Raw genomic sequence first — 22463 nt, forward strand, 5'->3', positions numbered from 1 at the left:
AGAGAGTATCATTCCCTCTGCTTTAGGAAGCAGTAAAGGGGTATTGCCTTGCATTACCTCCTGCTCTGTCTTACGTGACTGACAGTTTACTGCAAGAGTTGAAGTGAGTCTCAAGAATTTGAGGTTCTTGCTAGGCTGAATGCCATTCTTCTACACTGCAAAGTAGAATGGACTTTGATATTTAAACAATCTACCTACATGTGCATTTGAAAATCTACCTACATATGCATTTGAAACACTGTTTAAAAACATTCTTAGCTAAGATGAATTTAAAATACTACATTCACTGTGTCATTTGTGTCACTAAAATGCTCAAGGGTAACACTGAGATATCAAAACGTGGTGCTATGGTGATTTTTCACAGGAACCTGTTGGTAAGTGAAAGAACTTTCCTTCCAACTTGTGTGTTCATTTGCTTTTTAAGCTTTCAGTACAAGTTTCTGAAGGACTAATGGGAACGTATTTCAATTTTATAGAACCCTGGAGAAATATTCATTTTGTTGAGAGAAGAAATAGATGATGAAACCCTAGAAATTGAATTCATAGCAGATAGCCAACAAACTAGGCTACAGCCAGCCTCTTGGAATGAGAAGGTCAAGTACGTGAAGGCCTTAGGTAAGGAAAACATTCTAAATAAGCAGAAAACTTTGAACTCCCTTCACTTTTTCACTTCCTTGTATTTCCTGTATATGGGTTTTGCACACAGAGCGTTCATTAATAGTGCTGAGAAACAAGAACAGATGTGATTTATGGGAAACTAGGTTCTATTAGATTAGGTTTGTGTGATTAAGTGGCAGGTAACAGTCTTGAAACGTCATTGATTAGTCACAAATTAACATTCTTCAACATCACTGCCATAAAATGCAAAGCTCACACTCTTTTCTTATTACTCAAACAGTATGTTTTGGTTTATATTTAATGCAGTACCTTTGGTTATGCTCCTCTCTGCAATTCTTACTAACACAGGGCATACTTTCTTTTCTTTGCTTGCATCAATACCATTTCTCTGTATAACTCATAGCATCGCAGAATTGTCAGGGTTGGAGGGGACCTCAAGGATCATCTAGTTCCAACCCCCCTGCAATGGACACTTCCTACTGGATAAAGTTGCTCAGAGCCACATCCAGCCTGGCCTTAAAAAGTTCCAGGGGTGAGGCTTCCACTATCTCTTTGGGAAACCTATTCCAGTGTCTCACTGCCCTCATGGTGAAGAATTTCTTCCTAATATCTAATCTAAATCTCTAGCTTGGATCCATTCCCTCCTATCACTACCTGACATCCTAAAAAGTCTTTCAACAGCTTTCTTGTAGGTTTCTTTCAGATACTGAAAGACCACAATAAGGTCTTCCTGGATGGTTTGGGAGTTACCTACCCCTTGCACAATGAAATCACCCAGGCTAGACTCAGCTGGCTGGAAGTTAAGGAATGAAGCTATATTTACAGCTTAGCACAATTCACAAGTATGCATATACTCAATATACATAAATATTTACAGTTATATACAAGTAAAAGTAACACAGAAACACAATACCTCTCCCAGAAATCAGACTGCCAGAAGGCTTCTGACCCAAACCTTCTTCCCTCTCCCTCTCTTTCCCTCCCTTCAGAAATAACCAGATCAATCTCTGTATACCTCATGTGATAAATCTGGAGAGATCTGAGGTGAGATGTCAAAAAGACAACAAGATTAGGGGAAATAAATGGTTAGGTTGGATTAGAGTTAAGACAGAGGTAACCACACAGGCTGCCAGAGAGAAGGAGCTGAACTCAGAACTGAGAAGTGTGTGAGAAGACACTCGTCTTATCTATATTGTGACTAGTTGCATTTCTCAGCAGAAGAAAGAGTCATACAGGTTAGTGTTGTTTGTCTTTTTTCTCACAGCTAAGGATTTAGTTTCTCTCAATAAAATATTCCAATTAGCCTCAAACCAGCACACCTTCTTTTCTAACTGAACAACCCCAGCTCTCTCAGTCTGTCTTCATAGCAGAGGTGCTCCAGCCCTCTGATCATCCTCTCTGGGCATATTCTAGCACATCACCTCTGTTAGTTTCTAATGTGTTTGAGTTTTTTTTAGCTGCTCCATCCTTAACTAGTTGCCAGCAGTTTCTTAGTTCATCTCTGCAGGTTTAAGGGCCAGACCTATTTCCCATTCACTTAATGTGAGTTAAAAAAATAACATTTTTTTTTCACCAGAATATTCAGGGAACAGCTCACTACTCTGCTGCATTTAGTGAATTCCACAAGGAACTTAATCTTTTATTCTAAACCCACTGTAATACTACATCAGATAAGAAGAATTACATATACATATAGCCTGTAGTGTTCAACAGTGGCCTGCTGGAGCTACTCAGGTCATTCTTGGCCTGATTGTCATCCTGAATGCTGCCTGAGAAAATCACAGAATTACAGAACTTTATAGGTTGGAAGAGACCTCCAGAGATTGAGTCCAACCCCTCTGCCAAGGCAGGATCACCTGAAATAGTTCACACAGAAATGCATCCAGGAAGGTTTTAAAAGACTTCAGAGAAGGAGACTCCACAACCACTCTGTGCAGCCTGTTCCAGTGCTTTGTTATCCATACTGTAAAAAGTTTCTCTTCATGTTGAGGTGAAGCCTCCTATGTTCCAGTTTGTAGCCATTGCTCCTTGTGTTACTGCTGCTGACCACTGAAAAGAGATTGGCCTCCTCCACTTGACACTCACCCTTAAGATATTTGTCCACATTGATCAGATCTCCTCTCAGTCTTCTCTTCTCCAGACTAAACTGCCCCAGGGCTCTCAGTCTCTCTCCGTAGGGGAGATGCTCAAGTCCCCCAGTCGTCATCGTGGCTATCTGCTGGATTCTTTCCAGCAAATCCCTGTCTCTCCTGAGCTGGGGAGCCCAAAACTGGGCACAGTATTCCAGGTGTGGTCTCACCAGGACAGAGTAGAGATGGGGAACAACCTTCCTAGACCTGCTGGGCACACTTTTCCTGATGCACCCAGGGATTGCTGCCTATGACCTGAGAATGCTGTATCACTGTGGAGGTGGAGAGGCATTTTTAGAGAACTGAGTGGAAAGTACATGACCAACAAGAAGCTAATCTGTAGCTGAATTTCATAGAAGAAAAGTTGAAATCCTTATTTGCAGATTCTTAAAGGTTCTGCCAGAATTACTTCTTGAGAACATTGTTGATCACAGGAAGATTTCTAGAGTGGGTGAAGGAATAAATTATGAGTGGTGAATTAAACATTATGAAGAATTTCCAGGAGGCTGCAGCTCATGTTTGGTTTAGTTTCTTACATAATTTGTATTTAATGCTTCTCTCTGTAGGTAATTTTCTGTTTCAAATTCCATTTGATTTCTTTTTCAAAACTTAAAATTCAAAAGTTGGAATTTTGTGAGTAATAAGTGTCCAGATGATCTGATGTTATAAGGCAAAAGGAAAAAGTTTGGTTAAGATTTTTGTTTGTTTTTTTGGTTTTTTGCTGTTGAGGTCTTTTTGGTGGTAGGTTTGGTTTTTTGTTGTTGGTGGTGGTTGTTTTTATTTTTAAAGCCTTTAAGCAGTTTCCATTTCAATGATGTTTTCCCAGAGAGGTTGTGAGGTCTCCTTCTATGGAGACTTTCAAAGCATGTCTGGATGTGTTCCTCTGTGATCTGTGTTAGATAGCATTGCCCTGCTCTCACAGGGGGTTTGGACTCGATGATCTCCTTGGGTCCCTTCCAACCCCTAACATCCTGTGAGCCTGTGATCTTCTATTTTGTTTATTTGGCCCTATTCTGTATTTTTCAGGGTTGCTCATTTTTATTGCTCTTCTATGGGCAGAGTTCTGGTGCTGATATGGTAGAGCAGGATGCCTGGCACAGCGAATACTAATGAATTACACAATGTGCTGTGGTGGTTTAGGCTGTAACCCACCACTTTTAGAAATGCCCCAGCTAACTCAGACGGACTCTGGGAATATAAATGAAACTATTTATTTACAGTAGCACAATATACAAGCAGAGATTTACAATATATACAGTTATAGACAGAAATATACAAAGGATAAGTAATACAGAAGCACAACTCCCCTCCCAGAAACCTGAGTCCCCAGGAGGGGCTCTCAAACCACCCCAACACCTCCCCCTGCCCCTCTCAACCTTACCCCAAATCCTGAGAAAGAATAGAGGTGCAGCCAAGAGGTTAAGAAGGAAGGTTAGTGGCAGTGAGGTTAATGAGATGTTGCTCAGTGTGAAGCCAAAAGCAGAGTGAGAGACAAAATGGAGAATGTTATCTAATGTTTACTTCTTGTTCCCATACTTCTCAGCGTGACTGTGAGAGAAGAGACACAACCATGTTTTCCTTTCATAGCCAATTATCTACTTTCTCTCACCAAAACATTCTAGCCTGCTTCAAACTAGCACATGTGCTCATAAAGAAGCTCATGCTGTATACACACAGCAAGTGATACTTAACTAACAGACTGCACCAATACCTGCTTCCTTTGCTTTTACTGGGTAAACAACTGTAATTGAAGTAATTACACTGCAATTTCTGCAGCCTAGTTCAAATCCAGTTTTGAGAACTTGCCTGGAATGAAGCAAAAAATACTCAAAAGACAAACATCAATTCCACTATTTGTAATAAATGATCTTTTCCTTGATTTGTAGGCGTATGGGAGCTGATTATAAGCCATCAGTCTGTCAAAGGGAACTTGGAAATTTGAAGCATGCTGTTTTAACCTTCTTTCTAGTGTGAAACAACACAGTAGCTTTGTTTAATACAAGTATACAGAGACGTGTTTTCTTCTGTCAGCTTTTTAATGTCAGACTGAAAGACCTGGATAAAAAACTGACTACACACAATCAGCTCTAAAACTCAAACAAACCCAGTGCATTGTCTGTGGTCTTTTCCTGTTCTTTCACTCATTCCTCAAGACCTCTGATCTGGAAAGGTAAAATACTTTCAGCTACTGTACCTATTTCTGTTTTGTAAGATTTTCCTGCTGGCCCTGTATGTGTAAATGTCTACTGTGGAGGAGTCATTAAGGCCACAGCACAGATCAAGTACTATACTGCGTTAGAGGACATTGAGCACCTTTTCAAGGAAGTGGCTGACCCAATAGCTTTCACTTGTCAGGTAAGTTGACTTCTGCATTTATCATACTAATAACAAAATAATAAAAGCCTGTATGAGCTAAGAGATAGTATATAATCTTTTGATTGAACAGTAATTGGACGTGGCACTTGGTGCCATGGTCTAGCCTTGAGCTCTGTGGTAAAGGGTTGGACTTGACGATCTATGAGGTCTCTTCCAACCTTGGTGATACTGTGATACTGTAATGAGTAATGGCTCAATAACAGGCTCAGGGTTACAGAGGCCTGTCTTTGAGTTGTCTAGTTGCAAGCTAGTCAAGCAAGCAACAACAAATTTCTGTTTTAGTTTAGAGAGCAATCTAAACATCCTTTGTGCTGTGTATACCTGATGAGCAACATCTGGCATCACAGAGGATGAAAACAACAATGAACAGTAGCTATGTCCCTCTCCATTTAAAGTGTTCTTTCTAATATGATCTAAAAACAATAGAAGCAACTAACCTTAAATCATGTTGTATTTGCAAGAGTAGTATTCAATTCCTTCACCAGAAAATGGGATTCTTCTGGCATAGCCTCTTCTACAAGGAGAGGCTGAGGGAGCTGGGGTTGTTTAGCCTGGAGAAGAGGAGTTTCAGGGGAGATCTTATTGCTGTCTACAACTACCTGAGGGGAGGTTGTAGCCAGGAGGAGGTTGCTCTCTTCTCTCAGGTGGCCAGCACCAGAACGAGAGGACACAGCCTCAGGCTGCACCAGGGGAAATTTAGGCTGGAGGTGAGGAGAAAGTTCTTCACTGAGAGAGTCATTGGACACTGGAATGGGCTGCCCGGGGAGGTGGTGGAGTCGCCGTCCCTGGAGCTGTTCAAGGCAGGATTGGACGTGGCACTTGGTGCCATGGTGTAGCCTTGAGCTCTGTGGTAAAGGGTTGGACTTGATGATCTGTGAGGTCTCTTCCAACCTTGGTGATACTGTGATATGGAAGAGGATAGCTTGCTATTCATTTAGAGTCCATTCACAGCTGCCAAATTATGGTTCATGTGGTTTTTCTGGTTGTGATGCAGACTCCCTGCATATACTTTGGAGAAGCCAGGGTTTTGTCTGGTTTTCAAATCAGCACAGCAGGCTGCAGTGCCAATGGCACATACAAAACAACGAGAAAAGAAAGCATTTATTAGGACAGAATCTCAGGGATCATGTTCTGGGTGGTGGCTAGCCCAGGCAGACTTGCCATGATGTCTATATTGTAATTGCGAAACCAGAACAAAAATAATAGTCTGTGTTCCCAGTGCAGACAGTCTCATTTTCCTGTGACAAATCTGCCTTATCTACCACCTAAGGCATTACACTCATAGCAAAAATATTAATGAAAAATGATGCTTTGCATTATTAGTGTTCTGTTAAGAATGGGAGTAGATTCCTTCCAAGTACAAGTCACTTCTGTTCGAAGAAACCAGGCTGTTGCACAAGAAAAATGGTGCAACTCTAAGTACAAGTGAGTTCCTAAAAATCTATGTAGTATCCAGCATTCTTTAGCCTGTATTTTGAAGGCCATGAAAGTAAGCTTTCAACAGGTTCAATTTAAAATGTTATGCAGGAGATAATGACTGAAACATTCTAATTAACATGGTAACCTGGATACCTACAACACACCTGGCATTTCCACTGGAGAATTATTTGTGTTATCTGGGAGTCTGACCCTTCCTTCAACCAGCATGACTAATATTTCATAAGACATGGGCAATTCAAATTACATTCAAATACAAAGATAATTCTCTGCAGAGCAGCAGTGCACACCACAAATCATCTATGGGGTTATGACTACAATTTCCTCGATTTTACTCTTCTGGTTAAAAAGCAAGGGTGTGGCCAGTAGGACAAGGGAGGTTATTCTTCCCCTGTACTCAACACTGGTCAGGCCACACCTTGAGTACTGTGTCCAGTTCTGGGCTCCTCAATTCAAGAGAGATGTTGTGGTGCTGGAAGGTGTCCAGAGAAGGGCAACAAAGCTGGTGAGGGGCCTGGAACACAAACCCTATGAGGAGAGGCTGAGGGAGCTAGGGCTGTTTAGCCTGGAGAAGAGGAGGCTCAGGGGTGACCTCATTGCTGTCTACAACTACCTGAAGGGAGGCTGTAGCCAGGTGGGGGTTGGTCTCTTTTGCCAGTCAACCAGGAACAGGACAAGGGGACACAGTCTCAAGTTGTGCTGGATGCTGGATGTTAGGAGGAAGTTGTTGGCAGAGAGAGTGATTGGCATTGGAATGGGCTGCCCAGGGAGGTGCTCAAGAAAAGCCATTGGAATGGTCTGTTTGACTGGCTAGAGCTGGGTGCTAGGTTGGACTGGCTGATCTTGGAGGTCTCTTCCAACCTGGTTGATTCTGTGAAATGAGGAGACACTGCTTGCCCGCTGCTGTTTTGTTGTTATATCAACTGAAGAATTAATGCCAAGAAAAATAAAGTATAATTGGTGAAGTTTTTACAATCCACACAATACCACAGCTGCTCTGTGGGAAAGTATAGTAATTCTTTAGCAAATGTACATAGCTGCTGGAGGATTTGTCATCATATTTAATGGTACCTGCTAGGCTGTGAAGTGAGCTACACTGAGTAGCCAAGTAGCTGAACTACTTCCACACATGTTTTAGCTACATGAAGCTCACATGTGAACCCAATTTACTTGCAATAAGATACATCAGAAAGATGCAATTTACAGAGCACAATTAAACCTTTCTTTGCAAATGAAACCAATCTTTACAAATAGTTCACACATGGAAAAAAAAAACCAAACCACCCCAACACCCAGATTTGATAGTTATTAGAAGTAACAGAAGTACTAGTAACTTTTATTTAACCAGGATCATTAAAACCTTTGAGACTATCAGCTTACTTGCAGAAGTATCCTGGGGCAACAGTAGTTTATCTGTGTGAAGACACAGCCAAACACAATGAAAAACAATATGATAATAAAATGGAAAGGCTTACAGCAATTATTATCAAAGCAGTATCACTCTGTGCTTCAAAGAAGAGCTCGAGATTTTCACAAATGCTTGCAATCTGAGAAGTTTCTCCTTATTAAAATTCTATGATGAAAGAAAATTGCTTTATTCATGCATCCCAAAGACACAGTGCTTTGGTGAAATGCTTTCATTGTAATGGATCTTGTGCTGCCAATTTTTCCAGCTACTGTGAGATACTATGGCTCTTCAGATTATTGTTTCCTTCTCCCTTTTGTCCCCCAGTAAAGCCAAAGAGATGAACAACCCTGAAGAAATAGGCTTACAGCCACCTGTTCCTGATGGTCATATATCATAGAATGATACAATGGTCTGGGCTGGAAGACACCTCCAAAGGTTGTCTAATCCAACTCCTGCTGCACTCAGCAGGAACATCTGCAATGAGATCAGGTTGCCCAGAGCCCTTTCGAGGCTCACTTGGAATATCTCCAGGGAAGGGGCCTCAACCACCTTCCTGGGCAACCTGTTCCACTACCCTCATATTAGAGAACCTGTTCCTGGCACCCAATCTAAATCTGCTCTTCTCTAGTTTGAAGCCACTGCGCCTCATCCCATCACTGTAGACCTTCATAAACAGTCTCCCTCAGTCCTTCTTGTAGGCCCCCTTCAGGTGCTGGAAGGCAGCTATTAGGTCTCCCTGGAGTCTCCCCTTCTCCAGGCTGAACAGCCCCAATTCCCTCAGCCTGTCCTCGTAGTGGAGGTGCTCCAACCCCTGATCATTTTTTGTAGCCCTCCTCTGGACATGCTCCAACAGGTCCATATTCTTCTTGTATGAAGGGCTCCAGACCTGGACACAATATTCCAGGTGAGGTCTCACCAGAGCAGAGTGGCAGAATCACCTCCCTGGGTCTGCCGGCAATGCTGCTTTTGATGCAGCCCTGGATGCCATTTGCCTTCTGGGATGCAAGTTCACACTATCTGCTCTTGTCCAGCTTCTCATTCATGAGCACCTCAAATCTTTTTCCACAGGGCTACTTTCTATAATCTCATTCCTTAGTCTGTGTTAATAGTGAGGATTGTTCTGGCCTAGGTGCAGAACCCTGCACTTCCTCTTGCCGAACCTCATGAGGTTCATCTGTGTCCACCTCTTGTCCCAGGGGCTCCAGAACTGGATGCAGTACTCCAGGTGGGGTCTCAGCAGAGCGGAGTAGAGTGAAAGAATCATCTCCCTGGACCTGCTGGCCACAGCATCTGGTTGGCTTTGTGGGCTGCAAGTGCACACTGCTGACTCATGTTGAGCTTCTCATCCAGCAGCACCCCCGAGTCCCTCTCCTCAGGGCTGCTCTCCAGCCACTCACTGCCCAGCCTGTATCTGTGCTTGGCATTTCCACGACCCAGCTGCAGGACCTTGTACTTTGTCTTGGTGAAGCTCATGAGGCTGGCTTGTGCCCACCTCTCCAGCCTGTCCAGATCCCTCTGGATGGCATCCCTTCCCTCCAGCGTGTTTGCTGCTCCACACAGCTTGGTGTCATCAGCAAACTTGCTGAGGGTGCTGCACTCAATGCCTCTGTCCATGTCACCAACAAAGATGTTGAACAAGACTGGTCCCAGGACTGATCCCTGAGGGACACTGCTTGTCACTGGCTTCCACTTGGACATGGAGCCACTGACAGCCACTCTTTGGGTGGCACTCTTTGGTTTACCAACACTAGTGAGGTGTTTTAAATAAGTGAAAAAATTAAATGTTTCTTTGCATAAATGTTGAAAGAAACATTTCCAAAACTGAAGTTGGTAGATTTGGGATCATAAGAATTGAACTACAGTGCTGAATTGTTACTAGACCGTGTGAGGTGAGTGTTGGCTAAAGGCCATCATTTTTTACTTTTTGTTTTTTGGTTCTGTAATTCTGCATTAAAGAAACTCTCTTGGAGACTTTATGTTGTTAGAGTAACCCAATGTACAGATGGATTTGCAGGTTCATTACAATTCCTAACTTAAACTTTTCATATTTCCTTTTTTTTCTTTTCATCAACTTCTCATTTCAACATTCTGCTAGATTTACATTCTGCATTGATTTTCCTCTCAGATTTTCTACCAAGTGCAACTGTTAATTCAGTGTTGTTGGGGTTTTTTTTTGTGTTGAGTACAGATTTCTTAGGTTAAAAACATAAATTGAGGGTCATATCTTCATTACTGAAAACTGGTGGGTTAATGTTAGAGTGACATAGAATATCTAGAGAGAGTCAGTAATTCTTTTTGACAAACTTGGGTTGAATAATACCTTTATCTGAAGGGAGGTGGGGGTTGGTCTCTTCTCTCAGGCAACCAGCAGCAGAGCAAGGGGACACGGTCTCAAGTTGTGCCAGGGGAGGTCTAGGCTGGATGTTAGGAGGAAGTTGTTGCCAGAGAGAGTGATTGGCATTGGAATGGGCTGCCCAGGGAGGTGGTGGAGTCGCTGTCCCTGGAGGTGTTGAATAAAAGCCTGGATGAGGCACTTGGTGCCATGGTCTAGTTGACTGGCTAGGGCTGGGTGCTAGGTTGGACTGGCTGATCTTGGAGGTCTCTTCCAACCTGGTTGATTCTATGATTCTCTATGATTCTGAGGTACTTGGTATTTTACAGGATGTTTTTATCACATCTATCAAACAAGATTTTGGTTCCAGTGTATATTAATAAAGAAGAGCAAAAATAAACTGCAGCCACTTTTATAAACACCTTGTAAGAAACAGCTATAGGACATAAAAGGTGGTATTATGTATGTGCCTTTACCTGATCCCAGAGATACTTACTCTGGAACTTTTTCTGCTATTTCAGTCTTCTAAGCCACATCAGCAGCTGTCATTCTTAAATGTTCCTTTTTCTCCAAGTGTGAGATCCCTGCATATTCTATGAGTGGCAAAAACCGTCAGAAGCACCTGAGTGATTTTTTTTCAGCCTCGTCCATTCTTTCTGGCAGAAGTGATCAGGATGTTGAAATGCATATAAAGCAGCACCTGAGATGGAAAAGCAACTGAAGTAGTTCTTCTTTATGTAAATGTAACCTTGTTAGTGGTGCTAAAGCCAGTGAGGAATATGATCATTCCCTGGCTGTGTGCACTGTCTGTCAGTGTTTCACGTTCTCAAGGCTTTGTTAGCAGTTGATAAGGAGCAATCATCTCATTCACAGCAGTAGCAAAGTATGTATTTGGTCTTCTCCTTTTTCCAGGGTGGTTTTGGAAGCCCAGGTATGAAGGCCAGCACTTGGAGCTTCTCACAATTGCAGAAAATATTAATTTGGAAGAAACTCCAAAGGTCACTCAGACTAACCTTTGATGCAGCACTGAAGTCTCAACACTAAACCATGGCCCCATGTGCTAGGTCCACACACTGCTTAAACACCCCCAGGACTCTCCCACTGCCCTGGGCAGAGCATTCCAATGTTGGAGACCCCTCTCTGTGAAGAAATATTTCCTAACTGTGATGGTTTGGGTGTTACCTGCCCCCCACACTTTGGAAATCACCCAGACTAGACTTAGCTGGCTCTGGAAATTGAATGAAGCTTATTATTTACAGCTTAGCCAATACACAAGCAGATATTTATAGTATAGGTACATTTCTATACAGAACTATACAAGGGACAAGGTAATACAGAAACACAACAGCCCTCCCAGAAACCTGAGTCCTCAGGAGGGGCTCCCAGCTGCCCTTCCACCTTCTCCCACCCCTCTCAACCTTACCCCAGTCCCAAGGAAGAATGGAGGTTTGACCGGGGGGGGGGTAGGAAGCAAAGTGGATTAATCAGAAAAATGGAGGGTGAGGTTAGAGAGATGGAGCTCAGAGCTCCCCAGCAGGAGAAGTGCCTTATCTATGTTTTGAATCTTCTTCTTGTAACTCTCAGTAAGCCTGTGAGTGAAGTAGACATCACCATTGTTTTCCTTTCACAGCCTGTAATCTAGTTCTTCTCACCAAAATGTTCTAGCTAGCTTCAAACTAGCACACTAGCATCCAACCCAAACCTCCTCTGACATCACTTGAAACCATTTCCACTAGTGCTGTCTCTTGACAGCCAGGTGGGGGTTGGTCTCTTCCCCCAGGCAGCCAGTGGCAGAACAAGGGGACAATCTCAAACTGCACCAGGGCAGATTTAGGCTGGACATTAGGAAGAAATTCTTCAGGGAAGGAGTGATTACCCATTAGAATGGGCTGCCTGGGGAGGTGGTGGAATCCCCATCCCTGGAGGGGTTTAAGAGGAGGCTGGATGAGGCACCTAGTGCTATGGCTTAGTTAATTAGAAGGGTTAGGTGAGAGGTTGGACTTGATGATCTCAAAGGTGTTTTCCAGCCTGGTTAATGCTGAGATTCTGAGAAGAGGCTGCCCCCTCCTTGCTCCAAGCTCCCTTCAGGTAGTTGTAGAGAGCAGTGAGGTCTCCCTTCAGCCTTCTCTTCTCCAGACTGAACAACTTCATCTCTCTGACACACTCCTCATAGGCCTGGTGCTTCAGGCACCAGATGGACCAGTGTCCTTGTCCTTCTCTGAACATGCTCCAGAACCTCCATATCCCTCTTGTAGTGAAGAGCCCAGAACTCAACAAAATACTCGTGGTTGGTTGCAGCTGTGCTGCATTGCTCTGACAAGGGCCGGGGTGAGAAAGTGCTTGCACCTGGGAAGGTGCTGATGAGCTCTGAGGCAGGTGGTAGCACTTTGCAGAAGCACCAAGGTTGCAGGGTGGAATAGAGAGCAGCTGGTGGTGCTGCACAGAGCACGGGAACAAGTGCTTATTAACTCACTTCAGTCTGAGTAGCTTCTGGAAGGAACTTACTTGTAAGGGGACAGGAAGATTGTAGTGCTTTTGTTTCTTTCTGGTTACCTGTTTCATCTTTATTCAGATGAAATGTGGGTGAGCTCTAGCTCTCGACTGACTCAGTGTTCCCCTGCAGTGTATTTAAACGCAGATCTACTTCTGTTGGCTTCAGCACGATCTTCAGGTGAGTAGTGTTGGTGGGGTTTCTTGGGAAGGTTTCGTGGGCCTCTAGAGGCTTGTGTAGGGGGTGTCAGAATACGTTCATCTACCATCTGTAAGTACTTTCTGGAGCGGGAACGGGCAGTCAAGTAAAAGCCTTTGAACTGAACTCCTTCAAAGGAAAGGAAAATGCGGAGGTGGAAAGCTTGAAGTGAATTGTGCTGTTAACTCCATGCAGGATAGGTGTTGTGCCTTACTGGGAAATGTTAGAAGAGGAGAGGCTGAGTAATTTAGGTGTGTGTTCAGTCTGTTCCCTTTGGGAGGTCAGACAGTCCAGGTTCTGTCTCAGCAGCCCGATGTGTGCAAGAGGCACAGCCGTCTGTGGCTTGGAAATTTGTGCTGCGAGTTCTGTGCTCTTCTCATGCCGTCTCCGACCCTGAAGTGCTGTTTTGTCCTATGTAAATTGGGTCACTGAGCGCTAAGAAAGAGTTATTAACTCTTAGGGTGCTCGTCTGGAATTTCGGCAGATTAAAAGGTGGAAGGAAGGATGCCTGCCTCACGTTAAAAAGCAGAGGAGCTTTGTAGACAAGATTACTCTTGAGTGCTTGCTGAGAGGAGACTGTGGGGTGTGCATTTGGCTTTGATACACAAGGCAGTCTGAAATGGGCTCTGTCTGAAATTGCTCCGGGTCATCTTCAGGGCAGATGATAAGAGGCAGGTGTTGGTGGGGTGCTCTTTGTTCATTTTCTTTTGAACAGAAAGGGATAGGTAGGTAGCAAAGTGTATAAGGGGTGCCCCTGCCATCTCCAGTGGAAATTAAAAGTACTGCTTCAGGTTTAGTCAGTCTGGAAGCTCACCTTTCTATTTATTCTCTGTAGAGTGGAATTTCTGCTGCACAGTTTCTTCAGTGAATACCAGTGGCTTTATGCCTCTTTCTTTGTGGCACAGTGTCTGCATAAACACTCACCTGAGCTGGTTCTCCTGTGATTACTTACAGTTACAAGCTAGTTCTTTGTTACTTCTTGTTTTGTCCTAACCTAGATTGAACTCTGTTAAGGTAGCATCAATGCTGATACCACGTCTAACTGGTTTGCTAACTGAATTTTGGTATTACTCACTTAATTTTTAAATATAGTGTGATTATTCATGGCAGTGAAGGAGTTTATAGGTATTTGAGAGGCTTTGCACATCATTTCTTGATTCACAGTCTAAGCCTTGGATTCAGGTTAGATCTTTCTTCAAGGCTTTCTTTATTTTTCTAGACAAAGTGGTTTTTAATGCTTATTGTTCCAGTTACTGACAAGTAAGTTATGTATTTATTGCTAACAAATGGAGAGAATGTAATGTGACAGTACAGAAAAGGTGAGCTATGGAAAGAAATGGGTCACAGGTTACTAAATATGAGGAGAAAGTTCTTCACTGAGAGAGTCATTGGACACTGGAATGGGCTGCCCGGGGAGGTGGTGGAGTCGCCGTCCCTGGAGCTGTTCAAGGCAGGATTGGACGTGGCACTTAGTGCCATGGTCTAGCCTTGAGCTCTGTGGTAAAGGGTTGGGCTTGATGATCTGTGAGGTCTCTTCCAACCTTGGTAATACTGTGATATCATGGGTTTTAATATATCATAGTGGATATTGGAAGGACCAGTGTTACTTAGAGGAAAAGTAAACATATTTGGTTATTGGTAACTCCCTATCTGCACAAACTTGTCTTCTAATTCTGGGTAGGACTCAGATGAAAGTTATATCCTGCTTGTGTACTCAACTTTTTCTGTTGTCATCCCAATTGCTTCCTTATTCACTTTTAACAACCCTGGTGTGAGAAATATATAGAATCATATGTTTGATCTGATCAATTCGTGGCAAGAGGTCACAGACAAGGAGGAAGGGGGGGGTTTGAATGAAACTGCATTCCTGCTTGCACCACCATCTCAATAAGCTTAAAGATAAGAGTAATTAGATTGGCGAAGGAGGGAGGCATGTGGAAGAGATAGTCTTTTGCATATTTAAATAGAAATGCATTCCTCCTGGTGCCACCTTTCCTGTATGAGCAAATAGAAGAACCAGGACTTTGAAGTTCATGAGGAAGACACTTAAGCAAGACCCCTTACTTCATCAAAGATTACCAGAGGGACCACCGGATAAAAGGAGACCTGTGTGGAAGAGACATCTCACGTTCCTAAGAACTGATAAAGAAAACCCAACCCTTTCTTAGAACTTAGTAAATATGTAATAGAATAGGGTATAAAAAGAGAAAGCTGAAGGCAAAGGGTGTGCGTTGGGGTAGACCAGAGTCTCTCCTCGCACCCAGGCCTGTACATTGCTTGGTTCCTGCAACTTTATTAAAGCCTTAACTTGCATGAACACCAGTTTGTGCCTGTTATTTATGACACTGGGAATGAAACTTTGCATTTGAGCAGCTGATCCCTCTGTCCTTTTCATCTCTTAGCATGCCAGTCACAGAGTTCATCTTAAAGTTTCCGTGCTAAGTGTGTCTGCAGATACTCCCTGCTGGTGACTTCAGAACTGTCTTGACCAGAAGCACTTCAGGGAAGCTGTAACACAGGGCTGCTTCGATGTGAGCAGAGGAAACCAAAACCACCTGAGAGCTTCCCTGCTGTGGCTGCCCATCATCCAGTGCCTAGTGCAACATTAGCGTTGAGTACTGCTGTGGTGGTCAGTTTACATCTCTATTGTCATGCTTCTGTTGACACTCAAGGCAGCCTTAATTGTTTCTTTGCTTGGTGTGGCTTCAGGTCTCAGCCTGCGCAGGAAAAGGTGACCCTAAAAAGATTCTTTGGTAGTCAATGAGGATTTCCATTGTCTGAAGACTTCTTTAGTAGAACAGCAGTCTAACTGTGTGCTATCAGCTTCTTAATCTGTCAGCAATGTCATGCCTTGGCTGATGGAACTGAAACTATAGGCTGTCTAGCAAAGTACTGAGACATAATGCAAAGATTCTGGATAACAGGGCTACTGTAGTCTTTACACTCATGCTGAATTCTGCTATAGTAAGACCTGGGATATATTGGCACTTTTCATCTGCTAGAACAGCTCCTGATTATTACACTGAATTGTTTTGTTGTTTTTTTTTCTAGCTGGAGAGTTGATAAATACAAATCTTCCTGTCTTTGTGATTCAACCAAATGTGTTTTACTTATGGATGAGTTGCCTAAGTTTTAATACTTGTTTTCCTCCAATTGGATTTTGTGAGAATCCTTCTGTATTAGAATATCTGTTCTGTTGCTTTCAAAAACTATGCTACTGTTACTAAGAGTGAGTTTGTGGTGGTACTGTTCCAAGTAATTTTATTCACCAGCACTCTCAGGATAAAGTTAAAAACACTCATTCAGCAAATGCACTTTTTTTCCCCCACAGGCTTCAAAATTTTCCTCAGTAGAGAAGCTGGACAATGTCTTGACTTTGTTATTGAAAAGCAAAATACCTGCTTATGAATTCAGCCCCTTCCAAAGTGAAGAAGAGTGCCATCAACAAGCCAGTGAGTCACTTCTGATATGCATTGATTTTTATTCCTGTTGCTATGGTTATTACTTATAAATGTTAATAAGATAATTGTTAAGTATTTAAAGCCACTAGGGAAATGTAGGCATCCACAATGAAGGCAAGATAATCAGGACAACTTGGAGAAAAAGATTTCTGTAAACCATGGCTTTGTGACTCAGTCCTGTGTACTTATACTTGTGTGAATGTTTGCTCAGCTTTGGACTAACGGCAGATTGACAGCTTTGCACCTGAGCAAATGTACTTAGGATGAAAACTGGCAATGAGGTACACAAAGAGATGTGGGTACATGATGTATTTTTTACTAATGGCTCTTCTGTAATACAACTAAAACTTCACTTTCAATCATATAATCAGTCAGGGTTGGAAGGATCAAAGGATCTGAACATGAGCCAGCAGTGTGCACAGGTGGCCAAGAGTGCCAGTGGCATCCTGGCCTGCATCAGCAATGGTGTGGTCAGCAGGAGCAGGGAGGTCATTCTGCCCCTGCACTGGTTAGACCTCACCTTGAGTACTGTGTTCAGTTCTGGGCCCCCCAGTTTAGGAGGGACATTGAGATGCTTGAGCATGTCCAGAGAAGGGCAACGAGGCTGGTGAGAGGCCTTGAGCACAGCCCTACGAGGAGAGGCTGAGGGAGCTGGGATTGGTTAGCCTGGAGAAGAGGAGGCTCAGGGGAGACCTTATTGCTGTCTACAACTACCTGAGGGGTGGTTGTGGCCAGGGGGAGGTTGCTCTCTCCTCTCAGGTGGCCAGCACCAGAACAAGAGGACACAGCCTCAATCTGTGCCAGGGGAAATTTAGGCTGGAGGTGAGGAGAAAGTTCTTCCCTGAGAGAGTCATTGGACACTGGAATGGGCTGCCCGGGGAGGTGGTGGAGTCACCGTCCCTGGGGCTGTTCAAGGCAGGATTGGACGTGGCACTTGGTGCCATGGTCTAGCCTTGAGCTCTGTGGTAAAGGGTTGGACTTGATGATCTATGAGGTCTCATCCAACCTTGATGATACTGTGATCCAAAGGATCCAAAAGGATCATCTAGTTCCAACCCCCCTGCCGTGGGCAGGGACACCCTATCCTAGGTCAGGACTTTCTCAAACTTTGGTGGCATAACAAAATTGGGAAGATTTCTCTATGATTTTATTATAACAAAACTGGGAAGATTTATCTATCTGAAGAGAATGAGTGGATTTTGGTCTTGGAACTGCACTAGACTTCTCCATTTACTTCAGTACCTAAGCACTTAATAGTTTTCATTACTTGGGACTGCACTAAACTTCTCCATTCACTTCAGTACCTATGCACTTAATAGTTTTCATTACTTCTAGCCAAAATACAATTGTATTCTATTTAAATTGCTTTTTAAAAGGCATCCCAGTGAGTTTAAATAGGATTTGACTATGACATAGACATACTGTATGTACAATTTAGTAGTGTGTCAGCAGAAGCTGCTGCTCAGTACCAAATGGAAGGTCTTGACTGACATTAACCACTTATTAAGAATTTTAATCCGTTTGCAATAAGCCAAGAGTGTGATTATTTAGCTTGTGTTTTGAAACCATCATTATGATGCTATTTCAGATGTCTGTTAGACCAGCTTTTCTAAGAGGAAAAACAAAGATGCATTTGTTTCCTGACTTCTGTTTCGTGTGCCTAAACTATGGTTCTGAGAGAAAATAAGCTCATTGCAATCAAGTACAGTGTAACACTTAATTGTCATGACCAAATATATCCAATTTTGCACTGTCGTGCTTCCTTCTTTTTTCAGTAAGGTTTCCTGGATGATGGAACTCGCCCCTCTGTACTAGATAAACACAATTCCCTTTGTATTCTAAACATGGGCTTAAACGTGACTCTCTTAGTGAAAGCAGGCAAGTAGGGTGTTAAGTGAGATGCTTTTACTTGATGTTTTCTTGTACAGGGCTGCAGGATGAGGGGGTATAAGATACATTAAAGAGTCATTCCCCATGTGAAATGGGACCTCTCCAAAAGGCCTGTGCAGTTCAAAAGCAAGGTGACAGCTTAAAAGCTTGAGCCAAGTAGCCACCTTTTTAAGTTTAACTGTTTTGGTGTATGATGCAATAGGAGAGTATGAAGTTACATGCCTAGATTCTTCATGAAAGGAAGGTATGACTGAGGAGCACTTAGAGTAAGGTATGTAAAGCCATTTCTTTGACTCCTTGTAAGGCCATCTCCAACAGACATTAGACATACCAGGTCTAAGATAGGATTTGCATTTCCTGGTTCACCCATTTTGATAGCATTTTACTCCAAGAACCGTTTTTTCTTCCAAAGAGAAAATGTGAAATTAAAGCTGTGAAATCTAAGACTGAAAGCCAGTTAAATACTTTTGGGAAGCAAATGAAGCTATCAAAAGAAAAGCTTTGTAGCACTGAAATGAGTTGCTCTTGTATCTCTCAACTGGCAGGTTAATCAGCCCTAATTTCATTGTTTTTCTATGTGCTTCTTTTCCTTAGTGGTCAAAATAGCCTAACTTATGCCAGCAATCCAGTTGTCTGTTTCCAGGTGGCATACAGACACTCCACATTGAGACATACTTGGTTGAAATAGAGGCAGGTTGGTAATTCATGGTAAAGATAAACCTTTTGATTTAGCAGTGACTACCTGTATGAGAGTCTATGGGATTCCTGCCTGCTACCAAACTTTGCTTCTGAAAACTTCAGTGCCTAACCAACTTAATAAAGCCTCTGATTAGGCTTTGTACCAAATGCTTAGTTCATAAAGCTTTGAATATAGAATTTTTCCTCCAAAAACCAGAGTGTTTTGTGCATTTAGCATCTAATGGACTGTGGTTAATCTTCTGGCTCTCCAGACTGTGTAACAGCTCTAGCTTTATTATCATAATACCTCTACCCAACACAGATGCTCTCCCTGGAAGATAGATGCATCCCAAGTGAAAGTACACTACTTGCAACCTAAACACTAAAGCAAGTTTAAATCTTTTTAAAGCTTATCCTTTGGATTCCTTACTCCAGTCATTGACATGACTACAGTAGGTCACTCTTGCAGCTTGAGGCATAGATAGGAAACCTTTCCTGATGTGGTTTTACCTTGATGCTCTACTTTAACATTTTAATTAGCACACTGGGGCACAGCTGATGAATTGCTATACTTGAGATTTCTCATTATTAACTCCAAAATGAACAAATAATGAAGAACTCATTAATTTTATTGGATAACTAATGAATTGCATGGTCTGACTTCTCACAAAGTGTGTCTGTGTGATTTAAAAACTCAGGGGTGTAAAAAGAAATGAAATTTTAATAGGAAAAATGCATGTGGTGTAATCAAAGATAAATGCTGTGTGATGCTTGCCTCCAGTAACAGTGGTTTAGATCAAGACATTGCCACAGCTATGATGCTTACAAAGCTTTTCAAGAGTCACTCCCTTTCCTGGAATAACTGTTTAGCAATTATTGTTAGTGTGATGAATTCAGTACTTGAGAGGTTGGTGTCTAGGCTGGCAAAGGCAGGACACCAGCATCTGGCAAATTCAAGACACATCTAGCAAAGGTGCCAGATCTAGTACCATCTTATTTTCAGTGCATCCATCTGAATAATCCCCTTCATATGGCATTCGTTTGAGTCACTCTTCAATATATAGTTTCAGCTTGCCTAATCTATGTCCATCTAAACTCTCCTTCCTTTGTAGTCTGACTCTCCACCAGAAATTGTTTCATCATCCTAGGTGATAAGAGCAGAACTACACCTATGCTATTGCTGCAGCTCTTACTGTCTTTCCTGTCATGTACACACATGGTGTTAATTATAGTAGTACTCTTGCAAACCCTGAGACTTTTTACTTGTCTTTCAGTTTCCATTTATTCAAATGAAAGCTTTGAGCACTTGATGACAGGCTTTATGAGTAGCTTCTTGTTTAGATTCTTTTCATAGAATCAACCAGGATGGAAGAGACCTGCAAGATCCAGAACAGGATGCTCCTGCTTACCACAGAGGGATTGGACTAGAAGACCTTTGGAGGTCCCTTCCAATCCAGTCCATTCTATGATTCTATTATCATCCAGTCCAACATATCACTCAATCCTAGACAATCAACTTGACCATGGCACTAAGTGTCTCATCCAGGCTTTTCTTGAGCACCTTCAGGGACGGAGACTCCACCACCTCCCTGGGCAGCCCATTCCAATGCCAATCACTTTCTCTGGCAACAACTTCCTCCTAACATCCAGCCTAGACCTCCTCTGGCACAACTTGAGACTGCGTCCCCTTGTTCTGTTGCTGGTTGCCTAGGAGAAGAGACCAACCCTTCAGGTAGTTGTAGACAGCAATGAGGTCTCCCCTGAGCCTTCTCCAGGCTAAACAACCCCAGCTCCCTCAGCCTCTCCTAGTAGGGCTGTGTTCCAGGCCCCTCACCAATTTTGTCACCCTTCTCTGGGCACATTCCAGTGTCTCAGCAAGTCTCTTGAATTGAGGAGCCCAGAACTGGACACAGCACTCAAGGTGTGGTCTGACCAGTGCTGAGTACAGGGACAGAATAACCTCCCTTGTCCTTCTGGCCACACTGTTCCTGATCCTGACCAGGATACCATTGGCTCTCTTGGCCACCTGGGCACACTGCTGGCTCATCTTCAGCTACTATCCCCCAGGTCCCTTTCTGCCTGGCTTGTCTCCAGCCACTCAGTCCCCAGCCTCTAGCACTGCTTGGGGTTGTTGTGGCCAATGTGCAGAACCCTGCACTTGGCCTTGTTAAATCTCATCCCATTGGCCTCTGCCCATCAAGTTTTTTTTCTGAATGACATTTCTGTTACACTCAGTCTATTATATCCATACATCCAGGTCTCATGTGAACATATGTCTCCCTTCTAACATATGTATGTGCAAGCATGCATTTAAAGATGATGTGCTTAGGTAATGCCCCTAGGAGAGACTCAACTAGAATCTTTTCAGTGTTCCTGCTTTTTTTTAAAGTGCTAATAAAAAGTGAGGCTCAAGATGTCCTGGTAAACTTACTTTATTCCCACAACATTTAACAGAACAGCCTTACTTCTTTAGGGTGGGTGTAGCAATGGACATCATATCTTCTGATAGAGGAGGTTTTTCAAAGGAAGTCATAGATCACAAACATGTTCTCTAAATTTAAATCTCTTGCCCAGGGAGGTGGTTGAGGCCCCATCCCTGAAGGTGTTTAAGGCCAGGCTGGATGAGGCTCTGGCCAGCCTGATCTAGGGCAGGGTGTCCCTGGGCATGGCAGGGGGGGTTGGAACTAAGTGATCCTTGTGGTCCCCTCCTACCCTGATTGATTCTAAACAAGGTGAAATGTTTGAGCAGCACATGAGATTTAGAGAAATTCCTTGCAAAATGCAAACCTGGGGCTATAGCTCTGCAAGCACTTTAAACGTGGATGTAATATTCTTTCTCTGTGGGGTCTCAGTTGTTGGGCCCCATGTAGGAAGGATGTAATATCTCTGCCTAAATGGAGGCAATGATGATGCTACATCTTGTTTGGCCTCTTAAGTTTTTCAGTATTATTCAAAAGGAATTGATTTATAAAAGGCAGCAATTTGAAGTGGCAAAAAATCAGAGTTGTGCCTTTTTTTAACTCTTCAGCGTTAGCCACAGGAATATATCTTTGTGTAGAAGACAAGTTTCAGTTGTTTGCTTTTGATGAGGAATCTAATTGTAATCATTATTGTAGTAACCAAAAAGTAAATTGATGGTCTCTGACCATCAATCACAGTTTTAGGGGTTGGGTGGGACCTCTAGAGAGGAGGTTGTGGCCAGGATGAGGTTGCTCTCTTCTCTCAGGTGGCCAGCACCAGAACGAGAGGACACAGCCTCAGGCTGTGCCAGGGGAGATTTAGGCTGGAGGTGAGGAGAAAGTTCTTCCCTGAGAGAGTCATTGGACACTGGAATGGGCTGCCCGGGGAGGTGGTGGAGTCGCCGTCCCTGGGGCTGTTCAAGGCAGGATTGGATGTGGCACTTGGTGCCATGGTCTGGCCTTGAGCTCTGTGCTAAAGGGTTGGA

General features: G+C 43.1%; 1 protein-coding gene across 5 annotated transcripts in view; it reads left to right on the plus strand.

Annotated features, from left to right (window-relative positions):
- Positions 1–22463, plus strand: part of BANK1 (B cell scaffold protein with ankyrin repeats 1) — a 202231-nt gene that overhangs the window by 47072 nt on the left and 132696 nt on the right. For all 5 annotated transcript variants that reach the window (XM_064148402.1, XM_064148398.1, XM_064148399.1 and 2 more), the window contains 3 exons: positions 477–615; positions 4960–5102; positions 16321–16441. In XM_064148402.1, the coding sequence (XP_064004472.1) occupies positions 477–615; positions 4960–5102; positions 16321–16441 (403 nt within the window). The remainder of the gene's footprint in view (positions 1–476; positions 616–4959; positions 5103–16320; positions 16442–22463) is intronic.

This window comes from Pogoniulus pusillus, chromosome 9, assembly GCF_015220805.1.
Source record: "Pogoniulus pusillus isolate bPogPus1 chromosome 9, bPogPus1.pri, whole genome shotgun sequence".
NCBI classification, from domain to species: domain Eukaryota; kingdom Metazoa; phylum Chordata; class Aves; order Piciformes; family Lybiidae; genus Pogoniulus; species Pogoniulus pusillus.